This window comes from Coregonus lavaretus (genome assembly GCF_964263955.1).
Source record: "Coregonus lavaretus genome assembly, chromosome: 10".
In the NCBI taxonomy this organism is placed as follows: Eukaryota; Metazoa; Chordata; class Actinopteri; order Salmoniformes; family Salmonidae; genus Coregonus; species Coregonus lavaretus.
Genome location: NC_139997.1, coordinates 17,538,925 through 17,550,346, shown reverse-complemented (window position 1 = coordinate 17,550,346; position 11,422 = coordinate 17,538,925). Strand labels below are relative to the sequence as shown.

Sequence of the window (11,422 nt, the reverse complement as noted above, 5' to 3'; positions counted from 1 at the left end):
TAACAAAATCAATGAGGGCCACCTGGAGGTCAGGGTGCCCGGGACGTGCCCGGTCCGTACTCTGATCCTGGCAATATTGACCTACCTTTCTCACTCACCTGTCACTTCTGATCTCCAGCACCATGGGTTGTACACACCTGTACAACGTCAAATTACCGGAAAGCATGTTAACATTTGTAGCTCTTTTACAAATGTTTACCATATAATTAACTGAGTTTATGGGTTTTATAAAATCATTGAAGCATGAATGCATGTAGGTGCAACTTCTTAAGAAACATTCACATAACAGAGACAAAATGGTCATTATGAGAACCATTCAGTTTATTCTGGAAATTGTATTACTTCTCTAAAATGCGATGGTTGCCTCTCGTCTTACTGCCTTTTTTGGTCACTTAATTATCCAAACTTGATATTTAAAGTTCATTTGAAATTCATACAATATCACATAAAAAAGCCTGTATTAACAATATGTATATTTGTACATAATGAAAATGTTATGAGATACTCCAATATTTTCTAAAATGAAATTGTTATTGCTAGCTATATGGAGTGGGGTGAGCTTCCTTCTGTGTCATTCATTGTACAAAAAAATTACCTGTTCACATGCTGAGAACAGTATAGGTAGGCACAGAATGATATTGGTCTGGAGAACTGGTTCTACATCAGTCTTTACAAAATGTATGTTGTGCAAAAAATAAGCAAAAATACATTTTTGAGACTTAATTTCACCTTCACAATATTCATTTTCTTCAATCAAATGTTTCTGAGAGTATCATTTGAAACATATGAGTAATTTTAGAACTGTTTCTGATTAAGGTAGGCCATGAAGGAGGCACGTAAAATGTCAGTGGGACATGACCAAACACTTTGGTAGTCAAGGCACATCCACCAGAGCATTACTTTGTATGTTTTTGAGACTCATACTGTAATTTATGATTAGGGGATTAGGGGCTGAGAAGGGAACAGGTAATCGATTCACATACACAGCCTCTGACTTCACACATAAATAATGATACAATTATTTTAAAAACATTTTGTCAACCAAGCTTTGCCATCAAAGATAAATGTAGGGCAAACTATGCCATCACCTCTCATAAAAAAAACCCACTATCTAGTACTAACTCACTAAACTGTTTGTTAAATGAAATATACCGACTTTCTGCTGTCTAGCTAAAGTTTACATGAATAGAACGAGTAGTTTGGAGGGCTTTTTCCATTGTGATCCAGTGCCCCAGTCTTGTGAGTTGTTGTTGTTTTTGTTTAGTGCATTCGGAGGGAAGTGCCTCTCTGCTCTGTGATTGGTTTCTGTGGCAGTCTCTGTGACAGTGAGTAGAAAGTATAGATATCTGCTCTCCTCTGGTTTGCTGTTTTTCGTGTAATACTGCTCTCCTCTTCTCTTTTTATCTGTCTCTCTCTCCCTCCTCGCTCTCTCTGACTGTCCGCCCAGGATTAGGAGAAGAGGGAATTGTGTGTGTGAGTGAGGAGCATGGAGACCACAGTGCTAAGAGCCAGAGGGAGAACAAGGGGTCGTAGGTCAACGCTGGAGCTGACAGCTGCATGGCGGGAATAAAAAAATAGAATGTCTTATGAAGGGTAGAATAAAAGGTCAGATGAGATAGAAGAGAACCCCGGTGGTTTTGGGAGCAAACATGATTTTTTGGTAGTATTTTACTTTATGGTACCGAAATAACCAGGCATTACTTAAAAGGTAGACGGTAAATTGGTAACAATACAGTATTAATGATTTACGTGCTTGTTTCATGAAGATTGATTTGGTAACAAGTAGTTACCAATTGTGTTGTATACAGTGGGGGAAAAAAAGTATTTAGTCAGCCACCAATTGTGCAAGTTCTCCCACTTAAAAAGATGAGAGAGGCCTGTAATTTTCATCATAGGTACACATCAACTATGACAGACAAATTGAGGAAGAAAAATCCAGAAAATCACATTGTAGGATTTTTTATGAATTTATTTGCAAATTATGGTGGAAAATAAGTATTTGGTCACCTACAAACAAGCAAGATTTCTGGCTCTCACAGACCTGTAACTTCTTCTTTAAGAGGCTCCTCTGTCCTCCACTCGTTACCTGTATTAATGGCACCTGTTTTAACTTGTTATCAGTATAAAAGACACCTGTCCATAACCTCAAACAGTCACACTCCAAACTCCACTATGGCAAAGACCAAAGAGCTGTCAAAGGACACCAGAAACAAAATTGTAGACCTGCACCAGGCTGGGAAGACTGAATCTGCAATAGGTAAGCAGCTTGGTTTGAAGAAATCAACTGTGGGAGCAATTATTAGGAAATGGAAGACATACAAGACCACTGATAATCTCCCTCGATCTGGGGCTCCACGCAAGATCTCACCCCGTGGGGTCAAAATGATCACAAGAACGGTGAGCAAAAATCCCAGAACCACACGGGGGGACCTAGTGAATGACCTGCAGAGAGCTGGGACCAAAGTAACAAAGCCTACCATCAGTAACACACTACGCCGCCAGGGACTCAAATCCTGCAGTGCCAGACGTGTCCCCCTGCTTAAGCCAGTACATGTCCAGGCCCATCTGAAGTTTGCTAGAGTGCATTTGGATGATCCAGAAGAGGATTGGGAGAATGTCATATGGTCAGATGAAACCAAAATAAAACTTTTTGGTAAAAACTCAACTCGTCGTGTTTGGAGGACAAAGAATGCTGAGTTGCATCCAAAGAACACCATACCTACTGTGAAGCATGGGGGTGGAAACATCATGCTTTGGGGCTGTTTTTCTGCAAAGGGACCAGGACGACTGATCCGTGTAAAGGAAAGAATGAATGGAGCCATGTATCGTGAGATTTTGAGTGAAAACCTCCTTCCATCAGCAAGGGCATTGAAGATGAAACGTGGCTGGGTCTTTCAGCATGACAATGATCCCAAACACACCGCCCGGGCAACGAAGGAGTGGCTTCGTAAGAAGCATTTCAAGGTCCTGGAGTGGCCTAGCCAGTCTCCAGATCTCAACCCCATAGAAAATCTTTGGAGGGAGTTGAAAGTCTGTGTTGCCCAGTGACAGCCCCAAAACATCACTGCTCTAGATGAGATCTGCATGGAGGAATGGGCCAAAATACCAGCAACAGTGTGTGAAAACCTTGCGAAGACTTACAGAAAACATTTGACCTGTGTCATTGCCAACAAAGGGTATATAACAAAGTATTGAGAAACTTTTGTTATTGACCAAATACTTATTTTCCACCATAATTTGCAAATAAATTCATAAAAAATCCTACAATGTGATTTTCTGGATTTTTTTCTGGAATTTTCTCATTTTGTCTGTCATAGTTGACGTGTACCTATGATGAAAATTACAGGCCTCTCTCATCTTTTTAAGTGGGAGAACTTGCACAATTGGTGGCTGACTAAATACTTTTTTCCCCCACTGTAAGTGGGTGGTTCCACCAATTTGGTGCCTTTTGAGTTCTGTAACTTGGTGAAAAATTACTTTTGATTTCACCAAATTTTAACATTCTTTAATAAAGAGCAAATGTTCAACTTAATAAAAAACACACAAAAATACTATAGTACAGTAAGTGCCAATTAAGTGCCAAATAAAGTAACAGGGTTGACCGTAACAGGGTTGACAATTTAATCAACCCTATAAATCCCCTTCTGACAGCGGAAGTGGACTCTTGTTGTGTGCAACAGAGAGGGGCAATTGAATGCAAGCTTCATTCAAAAAATGAATTGTTAAAACATTTCTAGCCTGTCCATCTATCCACAGGGTTGATGTGTTATGCTCGACCCACTCGGTTTTCTACCACAAAATGGCCAAAAAGAGTAGAACCATCTCACCTGCTTTTATACTATGATTTGACTATTAGATGTTCACTTTGAAGGAATAGTTTCACTATATTAAAACAAGAGTACAGTTCATGTAACAGGGTTGACCTTAAAATAAGGGGCAGGTTTTTTTTAACCTTCAAATGAATTACTAATCACATTTTCAGAAATGACTTTGCTAAAGCAACAAAATAACTAGGGCTTTACAATCATGGTGACAATTTTGAGAAATGTAAGGGTTAGGTGGGTTAAAATCTTCCTGGATGTCACAGAGAGTGCACTGAGGAAATGCTGGATTTTGGCACTTTAGGAAGTCTTTATCCATATTAAAAATGTATTTATTGAATTCTCCATGTGGTCTATATTAAAAGGACACTTAATTGAATATAACAGGCTTTTAAAATTAAATATTGGTGCGCAAGTTCTACTTAAAATATCAAAGGGACGCAAAAGGCAATCATTTTGTGGAATGACACAAGAACAAGAAAGTACCATTGATACCACATAATTTCCTAGTAAATACCAAGTTAATACCAGTGGGAAAAGTACTGTAAATACTGTAAAACAATATTGTAAAATACTGTAAAATGTAACTTTCTAGCGCATCTCTGATCAGAATGGGAATACTCCTCCAAGTCGTGATCTGGTTGTCTTTGTAACAGGGCATCTCTATGCTATAGTTAGGAGGTAATACTGTCCCCTACTTGCCTTGCAGCTAGGGTTTACTGAGTTGTAAACCGTGAGATGGGCAGCATGGGCCACATGAAGACTATACGTGTGCATCATGACGGTTTAGGGTTTCACAAAAGGGGAGCACTGAGGTGCAACGAGGAGGAAGTCACATGCAAACTGTGTTGTGCTTGTCACGCGCCACACATCACTTACTTGTACAGTGCCTTCTGAAAGTATTCACACCCCTTGACTTATTTTACATTTTGTTGTGTTACAGCCTGAATTCAAAAGGGAATCTCACCCAATACCCCACAATGACAAAGTGAAAATATGTTTTGCAAATGTTTTGGAAATTAAATACAGAAATATCTCATTTACATAAGTATTCACACCCCTGAATCAATACATGTTAGAATCACCTTTGGCAGCGATTACAGCTGTGAGCTTTTCTGGGTAAGTCTCTAAGAGCTTTGCACACCTGGATTGTACAATATTTGCACATTATTCTTTTAAATTCTTCAAGTTGGTTTTTAATCATTGCTAGACAGCCATTTTCAAGTTTTGCCATAGATTTTCAAGCTGTTTTAAGTCAAAACTGCAACTAGGCCACTCAGGAACATTCAATGTCGTCTTGGTAAGCAACTCCAGTGTATATTTGGCCTTGTGTTTTAGGCTATTGTCCTGCTGAAAGGTGAATTCATCTCCCACTGTTGGGGAGCTGTTCTTGTCTATTAATGTTCTATATTATGTCATGTTTCATGTTCTGTGTGGACCCCAGGAAGAGTAGATGCAGCTAATAAAATAACAAAATATACCAAATACCAAAGCAGACTGAACCAGGTTTTCCTGTAGGATTTTGCCTGTGCTTAGCTCCATTCCGTTTCTTTTTAATCCTGAAAAAACTCCCCAGTCCTTAACGATTACAAGCACACCCATAACATGATGCAGCCACCACTATGCTTGAAAATATGGAGAATGGTACTCAGTAATGTGTTGTATTGGATTTGCCCCAAACATAACACTTTGTATTCAGGACAAAAAGTTAATTACTTTGCCACATTTTTTGCAGTATTACTTTAGTGCCTTGTTGCAAACAGGATGGTTGTTTTGGAATATTTTATTCTGTACAGGCTTCCTTCTTTTCACTCTGTCAATTAGGTTAGTATTGTGGAGTAACTACAATGTTGTTCAGTCAGTTTTCTCCTATCACAGACATTAAACTGTTTTAAAGTCACCAATGGCCTCATGGTGAACTCCCAGAGTGGTTGGTTCCCTTCCTCTCCGGCAACCAGGTTAGGAAGGACGCCTGCATCTTTGTAGTGACTGGGTGTATTGATACACCATCCAAAATGTAATTAATAACTTCACCATGCTCAATGACACAAACTCTCAATTTAACACATGTAAAATTAAGGCTGTAACACAACAAAATTAGGAAAAAGTCAAGGGCTGTGAATACTTTCTGAAGGAACTTTAAGTACCTTCAAAATTAAGACACAGTATGTGCCTACTATACAGTGCGTGGGATCAATTCCTTTTCACCTCAGTCAATTGAAATGGAATTGACCCCAACTCTGGTACAGTGTACTTCCTTTTTCTTTTGCAAAATTCCCAGGTTATGCAGAAATCCTGATTTGAGGATTCCATTTTTCTTGCTTATTCCCTTCTGATTCCGAGAATATTCCAACCGGGATTTCTGGAAATGTGCAACCCTAGTCACTTTTATAGTCATTTTTCTTAATTGAACCTCTTGAGATGGGAAACATGTTTTTATGAAGTTGCTCTTTATGACAGAATGTTAAAATTAGGTGAAATAAATGTATTTTTAACAAAATTACACTACCTTAAAGGCACTCTATTCGTAGAATGACCCATATTATTTATTAGCACTGTATAGATGTGAGAGGATGATGTGTGTATACCTTGACAGCTCTTGCCGTCCCGCTGCAGCATCCCAGTCACACAGCTACACATAGCTCCCATCCTTTTACTGGTGCAGATCTGCTCACAGCCTCCGTTACCCACCTCACACCAGTCCGACTCTGATATAAACACAAAATTGTGAATCACACACATACTGGTATTTACACAAACTCACACATAATGCATGCAGATGTAGCACTTGGACAACAGACACAGACTATTCACACACACACACTCACACACTAAGGCGACGTGTCTGTATTACATACACGCATACAGTACACGCACACACACTAGGGCAACACTGATGTGTACCTCTCCTTCTGATGGGTCCTACAGTGAGAATCTTCTCCTTGTGATCGCTGTAGTCTGAGTACATTCTCCTGTTGTGGGGACAGTTCTACACACACACACACACACACACACAGACATACACACTTGTGATAAGGTGGCATAACGTAGCCATTGTAAGCTTAGCCATTGTAAGCATGCTTCACAATATGTTAGATTTGTTATCATTTGCCGCATATTAACACTTTGGGATGGTTTCCTGGACAGATTAAACTGGTTCCGGATGTAATATGAACCTGTGTTCAGTGGTCACCACCATGCTCAGTGTGCAGTGTTCAGGGTCTCCTCACCACTTTGCAGGCATTGGTCTCGTGGTCACACAGCGACACGTCACAGTGGAGGTGGACCTCGTCGTAGTCCCCGATGAACTTGAAGACGGTGACGTGGAAGCGGCAGGTGAGGGACACCCCGTTCTCAGCCATGCCGACGGTGTTGTCCTTGATGTTGGGACAACTTAGGAAACAGAGAAGGAGAAGTTGGTGTGGTCCTAATAATGGATAGGGTGCTATTTTGCTATTTTGGCCGTAGACATTTTGTACTTTATATATGTTGCGCCTACCCTCTCTCTATGATGATGTAGCGGAGCCGGTCGCTGCTGTAGCGGGACGGCGTGGCCCAGCACATATTGACGATGAGGATGAGCTGGTCCTCATCGGCCCCCTCCACAAACACCCCCACGTAGAGGACGTCCCGCGTGCTCAGCACCACCTCACGCTCGTGGTAAGGCTGGCGGTACGAGGAGTTCTTGTACAGCGCCATCTTGGTGATGAAGTTACCTTCCTGGGTGGGAAGGGTGAGGTTGATAACACTGGAGAGAGGGGGAGAGAGAGAGAGCGAGAGGGAGTTTGGGAGAGAGAGAGAGATAAGGGGGGGGGGGGGGAATAGAGAGAGGGAAGTCAGGCGATGGAAAACATTGGTCTTGTGTGCAATCTCTTGTCCAATGTGACATGGCACATACTGTATCTCTATCATTCACATAAATGTATAGATATAAAACCAAAATAAATGCATATTTCAGACTACATTTCATCATGTAGAGTTGCAAAATTCTCTTAACTTTCCCAAATTTCCCAGGTTTTCCATAAATTCTGATTCAAGGATTCCAGATTTCCTGCTTATTCTCTTCTGATTCCGGGAATCTTACAATTGAGATTTCTGGAAAACCTGGTAATTTTGGGAAAGTTTACAGCTCTACTGTTGAGAAAAAGTAGGTCCTCTAACCTGAGCATGGGCTTGAGCACGGTCTCCAAGGATATCTTGAGGTCTAGCTCGTAGGCGCAGGAAAACTCCATGTTGATTGTCTTGTCCCTGGTGATGATGTTGCCCGTGTTATTCAAGCTCTCGATCCACACCGTGTTCTTGTACATGATGTGTGTGCCGTTGGACTGGTAGAAAATAAAATTGTCACATTTTGAAGATAGAAATGCCAGACAATAACCGTCATTACAGTAGGTATAGTATGCCTATTGATCTGGGAAGAGATTTCACCAGTAACATGGAGCCCTACTGGCCATTTGGATACACCGCAAAAAGTTAAATCTAAGCAAACCTAAATAAACGATATATACGTAAGCATGTGGACACCCCTTCAAATTAGTGGCTGAATGGAAGCAAGTCCACACAGCAATGTTCCAACATCTAGTGGAAAGCCTTCCCAGAAGAGTGGAGGCTGTTATAGCAGGAAAGGGGGGACTCCATATTAATGCCCATGATTTTGGAATGAGATGTTCAACGAGAAGGTGTCCGCATACTTTTGGTCATGTAGCGTATCTTATATTGACTGATAAAAATATATATCGTTTTTTAAATTTTATCAAGTAAATTATCTAATGTCATTGGCAGGTAATTTTGCCTATTTTAAACTAAAGGCTTAATACAAGTCATTTATCTTATTTCAATATATTTTTCACAATATTTTACCTCGTATTAAGGTAAAATATTTTGAAATAAGATACATTACCTGTATTAAGACTTTTTTAGGTTAAAATAAGCAAAACTATCTGCGTATGACGTTAAGATAATTTAGCTTTGTATGAAAAAACTAGAAAAAAACCACTAATTTTAAGAGAATTATCACTCATTATAAAGGTTTTAGAACACCTACTCATTCAAGGGTTTTTCTTAATATTTACCCTTAGCCACCCTTAGCCTTGATGACAGCTTTGCACACTCTTGGCATGCTCTCAACCAGCTTCACCAGGAATGCTTTTCCAACAGTCTTGAAGGAGTTCCCACATATGCTGAACACTTGTTGGCTGCTTTTCTTTTACTCTGCTGTCCGACTCATCCCAAATCATCTCAATTGGGTTGAGGTCGGGGGATTGTGGAGGCCAGGTCATCTGATGCAGCACTCCATCACTCTCCTTCTTGGTAAAATAGCCCTTACACAGCCTGGAGGTGTGTTGGGTCATTGTCCGTCTTACAAAGACATGGTGGTTGGAACCAAAAATCTCAAATTTGGACTCCAGACCAAAGGACACATTTCCACCGGTCGAATGTCCATGGCTCGTGTTTCTTGGCCCAAGCAGGTCTCTTCTTCTTATTGGTGTCCTTTAGTAGTGGTTTCTTTGCAGCAATTCGACCACGAAGTCCTGATTCACACAATCTCCTCTGAACATTTGATGTTGAGATGTGTTACTTGAACACTGTGAAGCATTTATTTGGGCTGCAATTTCTGAGGCTGGTAACTCTAATGAACTTATCCTCTGCAGCAGAGGTAACTGGGTCTTCCATTCCTGTGGCGGTCCTAATGAGAACCAGCCTCATGCGACTGCACTTTAAGAAACTTTCAAAGTTCTTGAAATGTTCCGTATTGACTGAACTTCATGTCTTAAAGTAATGATGGACTGTCGTTTTTCTTTGCTTATTTGAGCTGTTCTTGCCATAATATGGACCTGGTCTTTTACCAAATAGGGCTATCTTCTGTGTACCCCCCTACCTTGTCACAACACAACTGATTGGCTCAAACGCATTAAGAAGGAAAGAAATTCCACAAATTTTATTTTAAGAAGGCACACCTGTTAATTGAAATGCATTCCAAGTGACTACCTCATGAAGCTGGATGAGAGAATGCCAAGAGTGTGCAAAGCTGTCATCAAGGCAAAGGGTGGCTATTTGAAGAATCTCAAATATAAAATATAGTTTGATTTGTTTGGCACTTTTTTGGTTACTACATGATTCCAAATGTGTTATTTCATAGTTTTGATGTCTTCGCTATTATTTTACAAAATAGGTTGGTTTTCTATAACTTTTGACCGGTAGTGTATTTAGGCTTTCTTAGATTTCACTTTTTGCAGTGTAGGAGGACAGGTCTACCCTATTGGCTATACGGATTATAGCAGTTTCTCACCAGGAAAATGGAGCCCTATCAGCCCTTGGGGATGAGTCACAAGCCTAAGGCATGTGTTCGCCACCCGTAGGTGGAAGTAGCACTCTAACCACTGATCCAGGATCAGATATTTTTCCATCCCTTAATGATTAGTGTTATGATTAACGGTATAATAATCTGACTATAGATCTGTGGCTACCTATCCGATTGAGCCACACTGTCCGTTATGAGAAGGAGACCACTCATTCAGGGACAGATATATTATCACAGCGCTGATGATTAATGTTCGAATTGAAAAATGATTCACTGACCTTAGATCTGTGGTTAATTACCTGTACAATGGAGCCGCAATGGCCCTTGGTGTTGTTGATGTGAAAAGAGATGAAGTCCTCTCCCTCAATGCCAGGGCAGTACTGGTCGTTGATCCTCACGTCCTCACGCTCGAAACCCAGCTGGAAGAGCTTACACTTGGAGATGGACACCTCCATCTGGGCGTGCTTACACGTCACCTCCGCCTGGATGATGTCATCCTCGCCTAGCGGGGAAACACAGACCTTGAGAATCATAAGAATACGGTAGCTACCTTGTATACAGTTGCTAGACTTGGGCTTAAGTCGTGTGTGTTCAAACGGTTTACTCCCATTTCATGCCTAGTGAACACAACACAGTTATTTCTTGTAAGAGGTTTGATCAAAATGAGACTGAGCAGGATAAATAAATGATTGAGATAAAAAAATTAACATTTCTACATACAGTAGAGATGGACACATTTTTCTCTATGCTTGTCTAGCCCTAACAATCAACACCTTCCCCCCCTCGCTCATCCCCCTTCCCTCAACTCCCCCACTCCACACCCCCTCGCACTCACCACCAGCGTTGTTGGGCAGCTCGGGGCAGCCACACATGTCTCCCCCGTTCTCCTGCTCACACGTGTTGTTGGTGCAGATCTCTCCTGCGCAGGGGTCATGGATCCATTCTGCTAAAAACAGATCCAGGAACAATGTTAGCTGTCACACCACTAACACTCACCCATGAGAACCCAACTGAACTAACTGTCATTCTTGAATAGCCTGATGCTATGTTTTAGAGAAATGTAACTCACATTTTCCTGAAAAATTCCCTCTAAGCTCAAGTTACCCATACGTATCTCAAGTTTGGCTCTACACCCAAGTAATTAATTGACCCCTCAGCTACACCTCAGTTAACTGTGTATCATCTGCGTAACAATGAAAGCCATAACCATTGCACAAAGTGTTTTGTGTTTTACATCCCCCATTGGTAGCATGTGTAGTAAGAACAATAATGGTCCAAGGACCTACCCCTGCAGACCACT

The 11,422-nt window shown here is 40.9% G+C and overlaps 1 protein-coding gene across 1 annotated transcript in view; it reads right to left on the bottom strand.

The window, feature by feature from the left end:
- Positions 1-1,449: 1,449 nt before the first annotated feature.
- tecta (tectorin alpha) overlaps positions 1,450-11,422 on the bottom strand; it is a gene marked incomplete at both ends in the record, with an annotated part of 36,421 nt that continues 26,448 nt past the window's right edge. The window contains 8 exons of the mRNA XM_084170007.1: positions 1,450-1,553; positions 6,410-6,529; positions 6,726-6,810; positions 7,052-7,214; positions 7,321-7,569; positions 7,983-8,146; positions 10,422-10,624; positions 10,958-11,068. Of these exons, the coding sequence (XP_084026133.1) occupies positions 1,450-1,553; positions 6,410-6,529; positions 6,726-6,810; positions 7,052-7,214; positions 7,321-7,569; positions 7,983-8,146; positions 10,422-10,624; positions 10,958-11,068 (1,199 nt within the window). The remainder of the gene's footprint in view (positions 1,554-6,409; positions 6,530-6,725; positions 6,811-7,051; positions 7,215-7,320; positions 7,570-7,982; positions 8,147-10,421; positions 10,625-10,957; positions 11,069-11,422) is intronic.